This window comes from Strix aluco, chromosome 5 (genome assembly GCF_031877795.1).
Source record: "Strix aluco isolate bStrAlu1 chromosome 5, bStrAlu1.hap1, whole genome shotgun sequence".
NCBI classification, from domain to species: Eukaryota; Metazoa; Chordata; class Aves; order Strigiformes; family Strigidae; genus Strix; species Strix aluco.
Window position 1 is genome coordinate 73,347,835 of NC_133935.1, and position 20,623 is coordinate 73,368,457.

At 36.0% G+C, this 20,623-nt stretch overlaps 1 protein-coding gene across 3 annotated transcripts in view; it reads left to right on the top strand.

Moving 5' to 3' along the window:
• Positions 1-20,623, top strand: part of COG5 (component of oligomeric golgi complex 5) — a 205,739-nt gene that overhangs the window by 127,159 nt on the left and 57,957 nt on the right. For all 3 annotated transcript variants that reach the window (XM_074827780.1, XM_074827779.1, XM_074827781.1), the window contains exons 8-10: positions 11,697-11,862; positions 12,912-13,024; positions 13,117-13,194. In XM_074827780.1, the coding sequence (XP_074683881.1) occupies positions 11,697-11,862; positions 12,912-13,024; positions 13,117-13,194 (357 nt within the window). The remainder of the gene's footprint in view (positions 1-11,696; positions 11,863-12,911; positions 13,025-13,116; positions 13,195-20,623) is intronic.

The window sequence follows — 20,623 nt, forward strand, 5'->3', positions numbered from 1 at the left end:
GTGAGATCCTGATCTTTAAGATTTTGGTAAGTCTGTGTGCATTTATTAAAATATGTATACTGAATTAGAAACAGATTACGGGGTTGTGCAGACTTTGTCTGCTTTCAGCTGTGATATAGAAAGCTTTATATCACTTTGCCATTGTGCAATTTAGGAAGCTTAATGGAACTGATGTCCAACTGTGACACAGTATTTTTGTAAAAGTAAGATTCTTCATTGCTCCTAGCCTGTGTAAATGGTTAATCAAAGTAGATTGACAGATTATGTGTCTGGGTTTTTTTCTTTTTTCCCCTGTAGGTGTTTGTGACTCATAAATGCAGAATTAGACCAAAAATCAGCGAGTGGATAATGGAATATTTGCAAGTACTTTACTGTACTTTTCAGTGCAGCACAACAAATAGCCTGCACTTTCCGGTGTTTATTTGTAAGGATTTATTATTCTGTGACCCTGCTAATTCCATCATTTCTGTTCCTGTTTTTATGATACTGCAAGAAAGTGGTTTATAAATAGTTTCTATAAATGGGTGTTCCTGAAAATACATCTGATCCTGAACAATATTTTTATATAACTGTCTTTTATGGTAAAGTAATAGGTGAAAATTGAGAAGTCATTAATGTTTTATATCCCTTCATTTTGCTATGAATCATCACTTAGCTGTTTGCCAAAATCTTTGTATTCTGTTTAGTGACAATTTTATATGAGAATCAGCTGGATAATTTTTAAATTCACTCCTGGTCCTTTTCTTTGAAGATTCATCTTGATTAATTTGTCCAGTTGCCAACAAAACGTGAAAACTTAATCTTCCATTGTAGATTATGTTTTAAATACATATTAACTTAGAGCTCGATAATGCTTTTCAAAGAATATGGGTAGCTTTACTGGTCCAAAAATTGTAGATATTAAATAAATTTTAAGGAATCAGCAGTTATGCATTGTGTGTGTTAGGGAAGAAAGCTATCAGAAACCACCTTGTGTGTTAGATCTTCCCACTGAGACTAGTAATTTTGAAATATGAAACACTTAGTTTGGTTTCATACCAATTAGTAAATGTCATTTGTGATCACAAAAAAATTATTCCTCATAGAATATCCGTCATGAAAACACAGGAATGTTTAATAACATTGAGTTCAGCTTTCTTTGCAGACAGAAATGATTTTAAATTAGAGGCTGCTGCATAGTCTGCTTCTGTGTTCTGGTTGTCCATCTGTTTAGGTGGTTTCTGTGGACTGGAATCGTGTCAACCATTATGTCTTGGACAGCTCCGACCACATTGCAAAACTGAAACTGCACTAAGACTAGATAATACCTATAAGGGCAAGAAGGTATCTGATTCTAATGCTTTTAAGGTAATTAATGCAAATATGATAATTGATTCATCTATTTATATGCAGAGAGGCATGGGCCACTGCTATGAACAGCTCAGCTGTGAAAGGCTTTGTAAATAAAATATGTTGTAGGGGGAGAATGGAGGAGACTGAGAACGGTATGTGTCAGTACGGAAGCTGGAAACTCAGTTTATGAGTTAAAGGTAGCTTCAAAGAGAAAGATATGAATGGAAGGAGCTGTTATGAGAACAAGACTACAGAAGGGCTGGAGGATAGAATGGGAGATGGATAAGGTGGAGCTGTGAAATAAGGAAGCGGTGTTTGCCTTGCTAAAGATCAAGAAAGGCAGGCTAAGATTAGATCTCGTTGAAAATAATTGAGGTAGGATTAGAATGAGAACCATAGAGGTTTTTCTAAGATTGGGATGAGAACCATAGAGGTTTTTTCTTTAACAGACATTGCAGTGCTTTAATTACATTGGTTTAGTCTTTACAGAACGTGTGTAATCAAAACCGAAATAAGGTAGTCTTCCAGAGTCCTTATCCATTCAAGTGTTTTATACCAAATTGATTAAAATGATTTCTGATTTGGTTTAAATATTCAAAGATAAACAGTGTGTATGAAATTCTGCTAGGAATCCAGGGATGCAACTGAGCAGCAGACTGACCCTGGCTTTGGCTGAGTCTCTGTACAATCTATCCCAGTCTTTTTAATTGGTACTTTTGTGTATCTGTCTCTCTTCAAAACTAAGGCAACACTGAGGTTCTTTCTTTCCAGATAATACAGTATGTTATTGTTAAATGCCTCTCCCAGACTCTAATTCTGTTTGTGGTTTGTACTGTTGACTGTTGATTGTTAACAGGTTCTGAAATAATGCAATTAGGTGATCCAAGAAAAACATATAAAGCATTAATAAGCCACATCTGCATAGACCAGAGTGAAAAATATGATCGACTACCCATGATACTCATCTAAATAAGATAATATAATTAATTTGGCCTTTTTCTCAGGTTAAAAATCTGCTCTTTGTCTTAATCTTCTCTGAAAAATGAGTGTTTCATCATGTTCTTAATCTACTACTCAATGCCACATGAAATTCTGCATTATGGTACATTTGGAGGTGTTCTTATGGTAACAAAGGATTTAAAGCTTTGGGTTAGCTTGAAATGGCATACAGAGCTGAACAGTATGTTGCGTTAGAAAGGAGAAATCTTGCGTCAAAATACTGCAGTTCCTAGGTGATGGATAATGTCCTCTATGTGGAACAAGTTATTCACTTAACTGCTATTCTTTTCCTCTTTTATCTCCCTTCTTTCTTCTGCAGGTATCACCCCAAATAAGTTCCTACTTGTGTGAAAGTTTCAAAATGCATTATTGGCAGATAACTGAAATAAGGGGTGGGGACTGACTTTTTTCAGTAGCAGAATTGGATCCCAAATGCATGCACTAGCTGCAGACAAAACTAGGCACAATGTTTATTTTTTAGACAATTTCAGATTTTTTTCTTCATAGTTTTTGTATACTATAGCTTTGCCCATTTATTTTTAAAGAGACTACCCATTTATTTTTAAAAAGACTAGAAATATAAAATGTATTTCTTTAAATGTAGCATCTGTAACAGAAAGAGGTCATTCTTATCATGCTTTTCCCAGTCGACAAATTTACAAGAGGGCTTGGAAGACTGGTATTACTATCAGGGGGTGGATAACACTGCCAGCACTGAAGAAGTGTTGTTAGGTGTGTATACAGACGCTTGCTGACTTTCAAGCTGGTCTCAGTAAAACTCAATGAAAATGACTGCATGAGTCCATTTTTACATTTTCCTGGAAATGTTAGCAGAACTAGGAAAATGGAGCAGGAGAAGGATGTCTTCTGGCTCATTTGAACTAGCCTATCTCTGCCTTGCAAGGCCTTGCAAACGTCCTCGGAGGAGGGAGGTGGATTAGGTGATCTCCAGCAGTCCCTGCCAACCTCAACTATTCTGTGATTCTATGACTCTTTGCCAAATTATTTGCAGACCTGAAGTTTCCTGTAGGTGGGTGATACAAGGAATTTAAACTTTTTATTAAGAAGAAAAAAAAATATTTTGAAATGTGATCCAATAGCGAATCTAGCGTTGATGGAGGTCTGTCTGTAGTTGAATATGAAAATAATAACTGAAAAAAATTTAAAGTAACTTTAAGAAGTTCATTCCTTTTAAATATTCAAGGACACTTCAGAGCTGTTGACAATATGTGCACAGAATCCAGAAATGAGATATTGTCACTTGCATAGGTATTTATTACCTTGTTGCAAAGGCTAGCAAGAGAACAAGAAAACCCAAATGGCTATTGGTAGATACTTGCATCATTTGGAGCATACCATTTAATGTATATTTTGTCAGAAACTAGATTTTTTTTGTAAGCAGAGAAAAAAATATAACTGTCCAGTAGCTAATTCCTAATCTTAATTGTTAGGACTGAGTTAAAAGTAAACCTGGCATTTCTGTTTTGTAATGGCTTTATTCAACCAGTTAACAGAGTGAGCACATACATAATGGTACTGTGAGGTGGGAGAAAACATCTGGTTGCAAGCTGCTGTCCAAAGATCAGAATTAGTAATGAGATTTTGTGTCCTTATACTTCTGTGCTCCAGTAACAGAACTTGAGTCTAGCAGGGGCATGTCGAAGTTGCACAAGAACAAGAGGTGCTACAACTCTGCCCTGTACTCTCTGACCTTCATCAGAAAGTGATAGCTGTGTTTTTAATAGATAAGCTACATCTTCAGATTAACTGGTCACTTGTTCATTATTGCTGAGGGCTTTAGAGATTGGTTAAGTTATGTAAGAAGTGAGAGAAATATTTTAAGAAGCTTGGTTGGGCTCAGATGCCCCCATTTCCTTGTTGCTTGTTAGTTTTTATCATTTTATATGATTTCTATTCTGAATTTATACTCTTTCTACACTCAAATATTGTAAGCATTGTAGGATAAAATTTGTAATTGTTATGGGCTAGTTGATCTAGCTGATCTCTCCTCAGAGGTGCCAGATACTTTCTTTGAAATTGCTGTCACATTGGTAGCCTAAGGCTTGGTAAACTTTGGAATATTGCTTGATGTTTCATGAGATAATTCTTTACAACAGTTCCTGATGCCTTTCTGTTCCATTAGCTCTTAGCCATCTGTTGCTTTGATTACACTATTACAGAGAATAAGTGTTTTGGCAAGCTATTTAGCTGTGTTGAAAAATCTTGTTTCTTTGCTTTCTAGTATTTTATTGCTGCTGTGTCTTTTTTTTTTTTTTTTTCTCTCAACCTTTGTAGTGCAATGCTTCTTGTTATTTACTTGTTATTCTAAGAAACAAAAGTCTGACCTAGTTTGAGGGCATGATGAGGTTTAGGGCTGTTTATGGCTGTTTTCCTTTCCTGTGAAAGTTCTTCTACCAAAAGAAGTTTTGTGTTCCAAACATGGGCTGGCAGAAGGTAGATACTATAACCTAACCATATTTAAATGTTTAGCTTTCGGATTCTTGCCTCTTAAGGCTTAAAATGTGCTTTTCTAGAGTCTAGCCAATGTGTTATGTCAGTATTACCTTCTGTAGAAAATTATAACATCTTAACCTCTCACTCCTCCAAACACTGCAAAGGTCAAAGCAAGAAGAACTGGAAGATCATTAGAAAGAAGTCTGTATTCTTTGTCTTTACATTGTCAATTTGACCTTTTCATGTATTGCTCAGATTTTAAAGATGAACAGAGTAAAAGACAGATGGGGTGATAATGAACATATAGATGTGCTTCCCTAAGTAGGTTCATTTTTAGGAGTTGAGATATACCAATTAATTTTTTTAAGGCATGGACTTTTGGAAATGAAATAAAATACTGGTTTTAGACTGCAGTTGAATTTCACTGGCATTTAATTTCTACTTTTAGGGTTTTGTTAATTTTTCCTGCAATTAAAATAGCTGAGTGCTACTGCAAAGCAAGAATTCCAACAATTCTTAGTAAATGATTAATTCTGCTCAATAGGTCATTTTGCCTTGGCTGTAACTGAGGTGGCTGAGCTTCCTTACCTGCTTGAGCTCTTTAAATTGAATTGCAACTTTTCCTGGAGTAACTTCTCACTTTTTTCACTTTTGGTGTCCATAAGAGATGACTAAAAACTACTTGTAATTGGTAGCTGCAAGTGCTTACAAACCCTACTTGTCGTTAGGGGTAGTAACGTTATTTATGGGAAAATTATTTGAAGGAGTCAGTATGTTGCAATGGTAGCAAGAGGGGAGAAGGCGTAAATACTGTGAATGAAGATCTGACTGGGAATTTTCAGCCTCACAAAGGGGTCTTTATTTTGGATTATTTAACTGACTGTGTTGGAACACCTGTACTGTGTTGGAAATTGCAACTGCTATCTCATACAAGCAAAATGAACTGTGGGAAGTAAATGTAGAAAAGTAACTGAAATAGTTCCCAATATAGTAAATCTACTATCAAATGAAATTATTTAATACTAAGTGCCAGTCAAAGATACTTAGAAGGATCATTCTGGAAAATGTTTTTGCAGTTAGTCTGGAAGGACTGCAATAACCTTTTGTATTCCCTGTCAGAGAATATATGTTAGTTTACAAGTTTGGTTATTTCAATGTGTGTCCTGTTCCAGGGTTATTGCATTTTAATGCTGACTATTTCTTAATGGCTAGGGAATGTTGTGTTTTGTTTAAAATATTATTAATGGTATTTCTTGCTTGCCATGTTGTCAGAGCACTCTGTTGAAATGATACCTGGACTAATTAGTAATTATGAGTCTTCCTTCAGCTAAGCAACATATGTAATTCTTTTTGTACTGTGTTACGCTTTTAGTGCTTGGTATGGGACATGGTGAACATTTTATCACATAAGAGGTAAGGATGTGGCAGCACGCTGAAATCACAGCTGTTGAGTAATATTTATATGTACATATATATAATAAAAACTTTGTTGTGTTCTGCCACAGCCTTTCCTGAAGACTCATCTGTTCTCTGCAGAATAATAAAGATTTTCAGTCAGAGTTACTGTTCCGATTTTGGTAAGCAAAACAGAAATGTTCTTGTGTATATTAGTAGCTGTGGAACATCATTTCTAAGTGAGGGACCAGTCCAAGTGTGACTTCTCCATATGTGGTGCCTCCAAACTGTCATGTGAAAGAACGTTTCCTCAGAGAGCTGTTCTGATTATGTGGTGCAGGCACTTGTGAAATTTAACTACATAACAGTTAGCAATTAATTAAATTTATAACACTGCTTCTTTACGAAAGTAATTGTAATTGTCATAGGTAATACTGACCATAAATATTTTTGGCAATTAACACATCTTCATTTGAGAAGGAAGTTGATAGTCCACACAGGTGAGAACCCTGCAGGATGGAGTCATACGACATATTGCACTGGATAAAGAAATAATAATAGTGTGGAGTTCCCTAAGACAGCACTGGTTGGAGAAGAAAGGACCACATGGTGAATTCCATACCCTGAGAAGATAGAGTCTGAGTTTGGAAGCTGTGTTTGTATCACTTGAGACAGTTAGTTTTGCCTGTCACCAAGGTTTCTTATTTTTGGTTCAGCCTCATGCTAGGAGTCTTCCTGTCCCCAGATTAGCTCAGTGTCATTACCACACTCCCTTGTGAGGAGCAGTCTTGCTCATCCAAGCTGTGTTTCTGTGATGAAAAAGAATATTGCTCTTTGTTTAGCTGTGCTTTCAGAAGATTGTTCTGATAACACTAGTGGCAATCATAAAATAAGATGACAATGTTGGACATTATAAAATAGTTGCAGTGTTGGCAGTTGATAGAAAAAAGTTACTTGGTTCCGTCCTAGGAGATATTTCAAAATTAGAAATGCGATATGTATTTATTTAAGTCTCTAATGACATTTCTATCTAGTCTTCACAGGGTTTATCTTTGTGGGAAAGGGAGTGACCAAATGTGGTTCTGCTCTGCAGAATGACTGTAAATGTCATGCTGGACTGGACAGCATCTTCTGGGTTATTGGGTCTAGTCACCTACTCTTGAAAACAACCGCATGTTATAATTGTGAAAAAATCGTTCATACTTAATGACTGCATGTCACTTATTTTTCTTCTTGCATGTGATGGTCTACAGAACCAAATGGGATGGGATAAAATTAATTGAAAATAATGTTAGTAAAATGAGCAGTTCTCAATGATAGAGAAAATGAGCAAATGTGTTTGGTACGAACATCTCTTCATAGTTGCTGCTGAACGAGTATCTTTATGTTTTGCTAAAACCTAAATGGAAACATGCGTGCCTTTTTTCAAGTGATTGGTGGCTAATATCACCGTTCTGACCAAGCTATTTAATGTATTGTCTGATGGATGCTGAGAAACTTCTATGGTTTTAAATATTTATAAGAGTTGCTTTCATGGTAGAACTTGCTTTTGAGCAATTTTTTTTTTTTTTTCATTTTTTTTTTTCCTTTGTATGTTGAACTGATGATTCACTGAGTCTTCCTAAGCTCCTAAATTTGTGGAATTTAGTTTCCACATATCTGTAACATAATATGTTGTGACATGCCAGATGGAGGAGTGCTTTGAATGGAGAAGGGTATTATTGGTGGACTTAACTCCATCTCTCCTTAGCTTCCTGCTTCATTATAATTTTTTGCAATCTGAAGATCACTGTAGTTAATCTTTGAGTAGGTAGTGTTGTAGGCCTACAGTTTGTGGGGTCATGGTTTTATTTCACTTGTGTATGGTTATGTTTATGCACATTAGATTATACCGTACTGCTAACGTATTACTAAATGCTGTACTATTTTTCTTTGTCCCCTGCTCTCTTGATTGCCATAACTGAAATTTTATGGCATATGTACAAATATTTTTAGGATGCTAATTTATTGTGTAGAAGGGTATTTTCTGGTAAGACGCTACTTTGTGAGAAGCAGAATTGTTTCTTACTGTTGCTCTAAATGCCCATACATTTTTACATAGTAAAGCCAGCCTGCTTTGTGTTTGGTAAAAACTACTACTTCTGAGCCTTCATTTACAAAACACTTAAACCAAAAAGGAACATAAGATCTTATGGACAGAGATTCTAAAGAGAACACTTACAAATTGCTAAGTCTAGTTGCCTGCAGTGGCAGACAACTTGATTAATAAAACGCTGCTAATAAACTCATTAAATTCCATCTCAAAAATTGTTATATTATTTTTCCTATAGTTTGTGTTGGACAGCTGTTCTGAGTATTTTTCTCTGATGTGATTCCATTTTTCGTTGTAAATCACTTCTGTAGTCAGGTGTGGTTTTTTTACTTTGAATGCATTCTTTCCATTTGATAAAAATTGTGGCAATCTTCTGCATCTCAGAAATGTTTAGCTTTAAGCTTTCTCAAATAGAAGGAAAATATTAGGGGAAAATTCTTATAAATAAAGTCTGTTGGTAGTGGCAAAGTCTGCAATACTGATTCTCAAATTTTTGTCCAGTGTGTATTAATGATAAACAGTCTAATTTTAAGTTGTGTACAAGCCTGAAAGTACAATCGTTTGTTTTCTTCCTGCTTACCGACATTTTTTTTCCACATAATAATTTTTGTCCCAAGAGATGCTCCATTTTTTTAAAACATACTGTCTAAACCTAGAAACTAGCTGTGCATAAAAAATGCAGTTCTCTTAGGATTAGTGATAAACCAACAATGGACTTTATGTAGCCTCTCTGGGGCGTATAAAACACAAACTGGTTTTTGAGGAGAGAAGAATAGTATATATGAAACAAATAAAAAAGATATTTTGTTGTATATTGTCAGGGTTTTAATATATCTCTGATTCCTGTTATACGAGATGAATACATGAGCTAGAAGACCTCTGTCAGTGGCCATGTCCACAATTTAAAGCAAAGAAGAAATAGGCCACCTGCATAATCTTTGTTCTATTCTGATTTTAACTTTGGTACTAGATTTGTAAGATACTTTGAGTGAATAGCAGGTTTCCATAATGATGTGTTTTGGTTATTCCCTAACTATTTCTAACTTCAGAATGAATTGTTTGACAACTTTTGGATAAAAACAGTTCTTTTGAAACGTAGTTCAGGCCCTGTTGGGGCACAGTTTTGTGTCTTTTTTGACCAGTAGCTGTGGAGTTAGTTTGCTAAACTATGATGTAGGAGATCTGAGATTCATCTTTTTCCTGAAGTTATTTGTGCCTATGCTGCCTGTTTAAGGAAAACATCTGATCGTTGGTTGTTCAAGGCTGGATAGTGCCCTGCTCACCTTTTGATGCTGTTCTATTTTTTTGTTAGTTAATATATGAACATTAGAGTCTGACTGAAACCTGATTGAGTGCTCTTACTATACTAGTAAGTTATTGATTTTATATTAATGACTCTCACTGGTTTTATAATTGAGTAAGTATTCTATAAGAATTAGAACAATTTCAACAGGAAAGACTGGTAAATGAGGTGAGTCCTTTCTGTCTTTGCTTTCCTTCCTTTCAGTTTCATTCTCTTTCTTCCTTACAGTTTCTTTTCATTCTATTCCCCGTCCTCTTCCCATTTATATTTTCGTTCTCTTGTTCATTCTGTCCCCAGGTTCCCTCCGTGCATTATACTACTCTTCTTTTTCTGACATCCCATTAATCTTCCAGTCTTTATGGCTTACTTTCCCACCTCCACAAGCACACCCACAGGATGCTTAGAAATTTTACAGCATACCCAGTTGTCAAAAAACTAAACCTACAAGTCCCAGACCCATAATACTATGCTGGGAATGCTCATTAACTCCCACACTGTTTGGAAAAAGAAACCGGTACAGTTAGTATAAGGTCTGCAAACCATAATACGTGCCTAATATTCCTTTGCTTTCCACTAAACCTGGAAACTCCTCATTGGAGTTGGGGAAGGAGGTGGGATCTGGCTTATTTGCTTCAACTATGGTTCTGATCTTTGCGGAAACCCTAGAAAGAGTGACATGAATGTGTAGTTATAGTGCTGTGACCTTTAATGTTAGTTAGGTTTGAGGAGAATGCACTGCTCATCAATGGATCGGAAAACCTGTTGCAGTGGATGAATGTACCAGCAAGTGAATCCCCAGCACAGCTGCTACATCGTAGCTTTACTGCTGTGTTATCAGTGCAAGTTCCCCACACTTGAAAGGTAGTTGATCATACCTCTTTCTTTGATTCAGGAGTGTCTGTCTGAAAAAAACTGTGACCTGGTGAAGATGAAGCAGAGTTGCATTGGTCTTGCATCAGACCCTTTCAATGTTAGTGGCTACTACTGCTGCAGCCACCAGCAGGAAGAGTGCAGTGGTGTAAGGTCTCACTGCCAGAGGAGAGTCGAAGTGGGGTTTCTAGTGGGATGTGCTTGTGGTCTCAGATGCTTCTGTCCAGTCTGGGTGCCAGGATTTCTGCCACACCATGTTCCTTACTGCTGGCAGAAGTCACTAAGAAAAATGACAAAAGACTGCATCTCTAATGTGTGTGTGATCAACTGATCGCCCCCTCCGCTAATTGCCTGTGAATGCTAAATAAAAAAGCAGTATTCAGCATATGGATGACAGTGCTTAGTTTCCAAAGGCAGTAATTTGAGGCTTTTCTCTTGCTAAATAGCACCCATGCCAGTGTTTAGTGTTGCTCAATGGAATTATCATCAGATTTAATCTTAATCAAAGGTCTTTTAAACAATGGACCTGAACAGTTTTTGGATAGTTTTCACTCTCCTGTATTTTGGAAAAGCTCTGAACAATACAGAGACTCTTGAGCTTTTTTTTTTTTTTTTTGTGCAGGCTTTGGAAATGGTCACTGTGTTGCTTTGCACTCTTAAATCTGCTGTGAGGAAGATGAAGTTATTGTCAGCGTTAGAAATAGAAATGTAGAAATACAAGCTTAAATTCTGCAGTAGTCAGTAGTAGGGGCTTGATGTGCTTTCCTTTGCTTGTCCTTGGTTAGTATTTTTTCTTTAAAGCCTGTATCACATTTAATTAAATGTTTGACACTTAAATGACAGTACTGTAACAGATACTGCATGTTAAAACAATATTACTAGCTACACCATAGCTGAATATAGCTGTACTGTAACTAACTTCGGAACTGTTGGATCAATCACTGGTAACCCACCCCAGGTTAGATATTGGCAGCAAGTGCTTCTAGCTCCTTATTTTTCTGTTCTTCTTATTCAGAGGATAGCACCAAATGAAGCTAAGCAAAGCAGTGCTAAACAATCAAAGGAAATCAGTCCTCTCCTTTACCCTCCGTTCTCCATTATGCTGTAAGGATGCCAGTTATTTAATGTTAAATGAAATGAATTAGCAGACTGAACTTGAACTCGCCCAGTAAAATGATGCCTCATCATGGATTAAAAAAATCCTATAGTACAGTTAAAGATAGTTATTTTTTTAAAATCTTCTTGGTCTAGAATCCTACTCAAGTGGGAACTGCTCTTCAGGTTTTCCATAACCTTGGGACTTTGAAGGATACCATTGCTAATGTGGTGGATGGATACTGCACAGTCCTGGAGGAGAATATAAAAAATGCTTTGGATATCAAAGTATTGACCCAACCATCTCAAACTGTTACAAGAGGTATGATACTTGTTTTACAGAGAACGATAACTTGATTTTTTGACAGAAGTACTGTATGCTGTCAAATGCAAGAAACTCTCACATCCAAGCCTGTTACAGGAATGTTTCCCTCCTTGCTTTAACCAGTAGAGGATGGAAGAAGACATATCTCGGAAGTCATCTAATACAAAGCCAAAATTGGTTCTTTCTGTTGTTATCAGGCTCAGGAGGTTTCCTTTATTCCTTACCCCTTTCTTTTTCCTGACTTGCCCAGAAAATTGTCCTCGTTAGTTTACAACTTTGCAGCATTTTCTTAGCAGTTTGTCAAGAAAAGATGAATCTAAATTCTGCTTTCTTTGTGTTGGTGGGAGGACCATGGGTAAAAATTATTTGCAAGCAGTGGAACAAGCCTGAAACTGCATTGTGATGCTTCTGTCAGATGGAAATTGTTTCAAAACAGTATGTTCTATATGAAGGAATGTTGCCCTGTTAAACATTTAGTTCCACATGTTAGCTCAGAAACTAAAGAATACTGAGGAATTTGAACTTTGGCAATATGAACATTTGAAACTTTTAAATTTTGCAACCATTTGGGTGTCCAAAACCATAATCACTAACATAAAAAAGAAATACAGCCCCTCTCAAGGAAAGCAGTAGTTTGGAAGCTGCATGCCCTTCAGCTTTTTTTAGCAGTTTGCCTATGCATTTAAGTCTTGAGTTGGTAATACCTGTATTTTTCACAGCTACTGTCTCCACCATTTCACTTTGCTATTACATCCTGCAACAGTGCTCACTGGCATTACCTTGGTGTTTCTGTGGAGGTCTGAATTGGTAAAGCAGGTAACAGTTGTGAATATTGAAGTATCCCCATGAACCTCAGAGTTTAGCTGACTTCTCAGTTGAGACAGCTGAGGCCATTCACAAAGCTCTGTTATGAAGCTATTTTAGGCCGCTTTGATTTATTAAAAAAAATTCTTATGTCAGAGTGCATAAAGATCTATATTCTAATATTTTAATTTTCACATGTGAAAGCTGAAATGTGCTGTTGTGTGTTTTTAAAAACCGTTTAGGTGGCCCTGGTAGAGCTGCTATGCCAACACCTGGGAACACAGCAGCTTTTCGAGCAGCCCTCTGGACAAACATGGAGAAACTCATGGATCAGATCTGTGCTGCTTGTGGACAGGTACTCAGCAAATGATTCCTATTTGTCTAGTTATGCAACTTTGCCTATAAGATTAGATATCACTTTTCCTCTCAATAAATTCTTTGTTACAGGTGCAGCATTTGCAGAAAGTATTGACAAAGAAAAGAGATCCTGTGTCGCATGTCTGCTTCATAGAGGAAATAGTTAAGGTAAAGTTTTAATTTAGCTGAATATGTTTTATTAATTCTGTTAAGGAAGATGTGATGAGAGGATGCTTTTGTTTACAATTTTACAGTTCCATAAAAATTTTATAATTAAATTAATGGGAAAGTGTTGAAAGTCAAACTAAAATTGAAAGCTATGTTTATGGTCTGTAGGTTACATCTGTAGGTGTAAACATGTTCTTTTTATAATAATTTCTTTTGTTTTCTTTAAAGGGAGCTGATAAGACACACTGTCAGTTTTTATTACTGATCATTAATGTCTTTCTATAAAATACCATGTGATTTGAGTAATTAATTATGTCTGTTAGTTTGCATAGGAGAATGTGTCTTCATCTAACACTTTCAGCCATCTGTTTCTCTACTTGGCAATTTCTTCCTTGAAAAACAATCATGGCTGTTCTTTTGAATACCTATTCTTTTCCATTCAATTGCATTGTTTTCTATTCATATTTGGAATAATTTGATTAATGGTCTCCTCCAGTGTTAGGAACAGAATTACTGAAGCTATCTCATCTACCTTAGTAGATGAGAAGAAACAAAACCAAAAGACGTGTTTATGCAGACATCTCCTTTTCCAAGTATGTGGCTGGATTTTTAATTTACATTAATTTAATTTTTGAAATATGTTGGGGAAACTCTTCATATGCAAACGTGGTCTTCTCAACAGTGAAACTGTTGCTGCCTGGATGGAGCCCTTCAGTAGATCAACATGTTTAAGGAGAAATGTGGAAACCTAGAGACAGAAGGAGGAACTCTGGAAGGGTCGGGAAGTTTGGATGGAAAGGCAGCTTAGATAAATGAGTTTTCAGTGTTCATGAGAGGTTCCCACCCTGAGCCTGTGCTTCTCACTTTAACTCTTCCCTTCTGTAGAGCAACACTTGAGAAGGGGATAGGAGTTTTTCCAGTTGTTGAGGATGATAGAAGGAAGCCAAAGGAAATCTGTTATCATCCTGGAGAATAAATGAACAGGGAAAATTAATCTCAGTAGAAGCTAGAAGCAGAGTAAGGACAAACTCATTAGAAAATAAAATAAAAGTCTTTTGGCTTGTCATATGCTAAGCATGTTCCGTGATCTTTCTGATTACCTTTCCTTCCCTTTGACCTCATACTGCAGGATTGCATCTGAGTGATAAATTGTATTTCACAAGTAAAATTCATCTGTTTATTTTCTCCACAGTTATCTCTCCTCCAATTAGTTTGCTCTTCAACAGGTGTTTTGGTGTAGTTTAACATCAAGCTGGACAGTTGTCATTCTCGGTGAGGTAGATAGTAGTGGTGCATCCTTGTCTGATGCTACCAGAACTCTCGTAAGCATGACATGGTACTGTTGATAGCACTGATGCTTTGCTTTCTTCTTACCTGAGATGATTCCGTGTAGCACAGTGTTTTTCTTGGCCCTTCTCACAGTTACACCATTTGTTTTAGTGTCCCTTGAAAAAGGTATGGCATCATCCTGCCGTTGGGTGAAGTCACACTGAACAGTAGAGCTGTTGTTTAGACAAAACCAGACAAGTACTACACGCTGCTGAAATTCAAGAGTGTATGTACAGATGGCTGTATGGAAGAGTATGAATTGTGTGCATTAAAAATAGATATAAGTAAGAAATTGGTATTTTGTCATTTACTAATGAAGATTCCATCTCATATTAATCCAAACTGAAACAACATGCTTTCTTCAGCAAGTGTTCTGGAGAGGGAGAAAAGTTGGATTTTCTTTATTGTATTCAATTTCATTAATAAACTGAGCAAATGAACAAAACAAACTAAAGGTACTAACATTATACCCGTTTGCTAGGGCAGCATGCCCACGCCAGAAGATAGGAAAACGAATCATCCACTCTACAGTCTGTGCACTAATTACTGTTACTGATGTCAACATTATTATTATAGTCATCTTCTGCAGCAGCTGCAGTACCATTTTGCCTGTCCATCTGCTTCCTTGTTTTGATTACTGCAGTGCAAGTATCATCCTAGGAAGCATAAGAGAGGAGGAGACCCAGCCTTTTTAAAGCACAAGTCCTTTAATAGCAAGGAAGCTACTTGCCTTTTTTTTTTTTTTTTTTTTTTAAATCATTCTCTTTTTTTTCCATCAGGGATTTTTTGTGTCTTTCTCTTCACAGATAGCGCAGCCTGCATTTTTTCTAATTTTGTATTATGATCTCAAACATGTTCTTTCCGGCCTTCTAATTACCTGTTACCACAATAATATTTAGTAGTGTTGTATCATGTTGTATCCAAAAATGTAGTTTTAAAAACACTAATTAATTAAAGGATTCACAAAACCTCTCTGTTTTAGAAAAAAAAAAAAAAAAAAGGAAACAAAACAAAAATCAGTCCAGTAGAGAAACTGATACAGAGAAATGATTACTTGTTTTAAGACTTATTTACTTATAGAAAACTGCTTAGCAACTTATTTACTTACTTTTAGCAAGTTATAGTATTACTTATAGTATTTTTTTAATATTGCTAAGAATCCTGCTTGCCCAGACTGTTCTGTGGAATTTTACCAAGGACTACTGTGTCCATCAAAACAAAGCAGTTTACTGTGAAAATCTACCAAGAACTGCAGTGTTCAGCAAAATATCATGTTTTTGTCCCTGAGGAACAGGTGTGCTCTAACTAGTTGGGCCTCAGTAACGAGTAAAGATAGCCATATACGGGTTGTAGAAGTGTCATTGGTTCCCTTAAATAAGATAGGATGAGTAAACCGGCTGGAAAACATTTTTGTTGTTCAAGAAATTGGCTAAGAGAATCTACACATGCTCCGGGGAAAAAACAAGGTGAGAAAGACTGTGAGCCTTCCTCCCAAAGATCCCCGAAGACGACCACCAGGAGGGAATGTGCAGGTGCAAAGAGAACATAAACTGCTGACACCAGCCTTTTGAACTAACCCAGCCTTACTCATGCATATGTATGTTTGTGTTATGTAATCCAATGAATATGTATATCCACACTCTATCAGTTTTTGGTAACATGTGCTGTGGGTGTGCAAGCTTTGTGGAGAAATCCCCTTGCACCCCGGCGCCAGAGTAAACATACCTGCTTTATAACTCTATTCGAGTTGTAGAGTCTGTTTTCCGCAAGTCAAAACTGAGGCATGGAACTTCTAAAATTTATAAATACTGGAGTTCAGCAGGAGGGCAATGACAACACCTGCATCTTTTCTACACTATGGTTTCTCTTAAAGAATTCACTTCCAAATTTTTCCACCATTAGATGTGGCCAAGAGTTAAGTGATGTACCCAGGTGTACATGAGTGTCATGGAAGAAGCTGGAAATTAAATTTACACTGCACTTTTTTTCCACTCCTTCCCTTTGCAGGTCTAGAATTTGGAATTTTTCCTTTGCCACAATATGAAATGAATAAAATTTTGAAAAGAAGTCGTGCACTCATAGTACATTGTAAAAATTGTTACATTCATGCTAGTAATGAAATACAGAATCATTATTGAACTATAAATATTAAAATTACAGATTTAATTTCCAAAAAAGATCTATGAGATATTTAAAGGAGAAATACATTTCTTTTAAAACTGAATGGACATTTTTGTGGTTTTATCTAAGAAAAAGGCCTTTAATGACTAGATTTTAGTTGAAGAGCAAGGCTAAAAGAATTCAGAATTCATTAAGTTTTGATATCTAGTTTTGGGGAAAACAAATAGAGGTTTAATTTTATACGTTTTTGAAAAGGTAGGGTTATTGTTTTCATAATGGTGAGGGTAAACAATAAAATTACAAATAAGATTTAAATAACATAAAATTGATATTTTTTTCCACCTAATGACTGGTTATTTATATCACTTCTTTCAATTGCTTCTTTCACCTTCGGAGAGCTATTAGGTTACTCCAGTTTATTCTGCTTTATTGCTTCTCTTTCAGTGTGTAGTGACTAATCCTGCTTCAGCTGTTGTAATACCTAAACTACAATTGACTTCAGTGAAAGTCGCAGCAGAACATATCTTTCTGTGACAGCCACCTTCCTAATTAGAGATAAGAATCCCTCTAAGCCCCTTGTAAAAGAGTTGAAAATGATCTCTGATCCTCATCTATTTTGGGTCCTTCACTCCTACATAGGAATAGCGAACAGTTCTGCAAAGTGGGAAGCAGCCTTAAAACCATTTTGTTAGGGGGATTTCGGGGTGGTCAATAGAAAGGGTGAGCTGGTGTCTCCGCTGAGCAGAAGGGTACTCGCTGTGAGAGGGCAGATCTGCCCTTGATCGCCTTTGAACTGCTGATGTCCCGCTTGTTAGCAGCTAAGGCACACTGCAAACCCTGTCATTTATGTAAGCCTCTGGGTAAAAAAGTGAGCTGAGAGTTGTAGGGAGTGTTATTATGTACTTTGTGGAGGGCTCTTATCATTGCCTCTCCTGATGAATGTTTGGTGAGTAAGCAGGCTATTTTCCTGAGTTGTCAACACTGGCAATATGAGGTGTTAACGATACAGAAGGAAATGTCCTCATCATTACATAAGATAAAGAAAATAAATGGAAAATAGAAATGTTTATTGCCCAAAGTGTACTTACATTTCACCTTCTTATTCCTCCTGCCCATCCAAACTTGTTAAAAAATGTTGCTGCTTTGAAATTATTCACATCTAACATCACATATTCACATTCAGTTGACCCAATTAAAAAATAATCCCAAGTGGAAAAAATTGAAAACTAATCTAATTACTGCTTTATGTGAGTTCAGAAAATAATCTGGTTTTCACCTATTATTACAAATATGTGATTTATTTTCCAGTATTTTTTGTAGAAGCAGAATTTGATTACTTGCACATCATTTCTACTATGGTTTCTGTTTATTATTTAAGCAAGAACAAGGTACTTTGTGGAGATCTATTGATCCCCAAAATACTGAAGATGCTTTTTATTTCAGACCTACAAATTGTCCCTCTGAATCCAGCTGCAAGATTTTTGAGACCTTTCTTAAAAGACCGAAAAGGTCTTACCAGGTAAAAGTCCTGATTCTAGTTTTGGATGTATCCAGCCACGCTAAAAGTAATCTGATTCTAATTCAAATGGGAGGGTTGGAGCCTGTGCAGTGGTTTTGTAGTGACACTACATTTGCTCTACATCTTTAATTCCGTTTCTCTGGCAGAAATGTGCAGATGTAAGTAAAAGGGATGGTGTGGAGGTTGTGTGGGTTAGTAGGTCATAATGATCTTTGTACTTTTTCACTTCTGGTTTGGTGGTGTTTGTGCAAATCGCAGTTCTGTTATGATTGAAAATTAAGTCAATTGGTTTAAAGTTACCTTGCTATTTGAAAAGAAATGCAATTACCAGAAGTGCCGCCTTTTATCATCATTCTTGTCAATCTTACCTGAACAACTGTGGGCTGAGTGGGCCTGGTAACAAACAACCCTTTCACTTTGGATGGGGTATGTAGTAGTCAAGGTGAAAGCGTAGTTCGAATTGCTGCTGTACATACTAAATCAATTCTCTGGATAGAAGAAAGCTGTCAGGTCCTCTTTGTTTCATCCCTTGGGCAGTTACTGGCTTTTGGAAACACTAAGTTGATTTACTTCCAGTTGATGCATATCTTTCAGGAATATGGGAGGATTAATTAATGTTTTAAGTAGTTTTGAAAATATAGGACACTGTTTAAGACCTAAGTGGTTTTGTTCCTTACAAATTATTTTTTTCTGAGGAATCACTTAAGAATTCTAATACTGTAATAGGGAAAACGCACAGTCTTAACTTTATTTTCTAGTTAAGAAGGTTATATATTTTTAAAAAACAGGTTTTGTTTATTTTGTTAGCTGCATAAAGAGACCTTTTTAAAATGTTACGCTACTGCTGGAAGTCTAGAAACTATTACACCTTGGGTATAAAGTGATCAACTCAGTGTAATGAAATTCTATGCCCTGCAGTAAAACAAAAAAATCAAGGTCATTTTAAAAATCATGGTGTCATTTATTGACATCTGTTCACCTGCAATGTATAATGTAGACAGCATTAGAAATTTAAATGCATTGTTCTTTTAAAAATTTAATCTTGACTGCTTTGAGAAGATAGAAAAGGTTTATTGAAAACACACTCAGAATTTGTCTGTTTCTTTACTGATTAATTGCACTACTGAGGATGATGGCTTTTTGTTCAGAGTCTAACATTTGGCAATTATGTTGCTATAGAAATAGTGCAAATAGATTTCCTTATTTCTGTCCCATAAGATCTTGCTGTACAAAATTGTTAAATCATTTGCATTGTTGCTTTATTGGTGGGAAAAATACTTAGGTTGTCCTTTAAATGTCTTCTGCTTTTAGAGCAACATTCGCAAGTCCTGTATTTTCTTTATGGCGGAGCCTTTGATTACAGATAGAAAACACTGTATGTATTAGTATGCAAAGCCTGATTTCAGGAGCCTGCAGCAACTAGCTGCATGATAATATTCACTATATTGTTTTACATTTCAAAGAGGCCTGACAATAAAGATGTTTTTCACATTCTACTCAAAGTATCAAAATTTCTACAGGGAGAAATAAGTTGGAAGTGATTGTCATGAAGTGGGAGCCAGTTTAGAATCAGTGGGTCAGATTTATTATTTGAATGTTAGAATAGCTATTTTAGACACACACAAATATGATAATTCACAGATGGGAAATTATACTCATTAAGTTCTAAATTTACAGTGTGGAGGAAATAGAGACATTTGTAAAAATAAATATATGTCTTTTCAGCATCTTCTTGCATTCTTCTCTAATAATGAATAAGGGGGGTACTTTCATTCTCATTCCTTGAATTTAGATGTAATGTTAGATACTAAATAGTTATATTAAGAACAGAGCTCAAGAGATTTCATTTCAGTAATAGCAAAGTTAATTAGTAGTTTGGTATGTTTTTTAAAAATGAGGTAAGCTGTTCTGGTTTTATGTTTGAGGAGACTTTAAATCAGTTTTCCAGGCTGCAGCATTAATATTATTGTAGAGTAATAGTGAATACAGGTCTTCAGATATCTTTGCTCTCATGGTACTGGTACTCAACCCACTATTGTTCAGTGGTTTATTAACTTACTGGTAGCTATCAGTGAAAACGGGTTATACTTTTTGAACTGTGAAATCAAGTCATTTTCATGTGAGTAAGTGGGACGGGGTTTAGCACATGGTTTCTGTCAGTCTGTAGTTTTTTCCATCAAAAATAATCTTACAATCCTGCAAATAGGCAACATTAATCTAAATTTCAAATCTATACAGTTGAGTAATAATGGTGCTTCACACTATTAACAAGTCTGCATACATGCTATAATACAGTGCACTAAAAATATAAAGACTACTGAAAAAAAGAATTTTTAATATACAAGTATAAATGTTTTTTTTCCCCTGTTCATTCCATACCAATAAAAGAATATTGATCTGAATCCTTTGCTTAGCACCAGTCATTGCATAGAAGATAGTTGAATCTGCAGTCTCAATTGC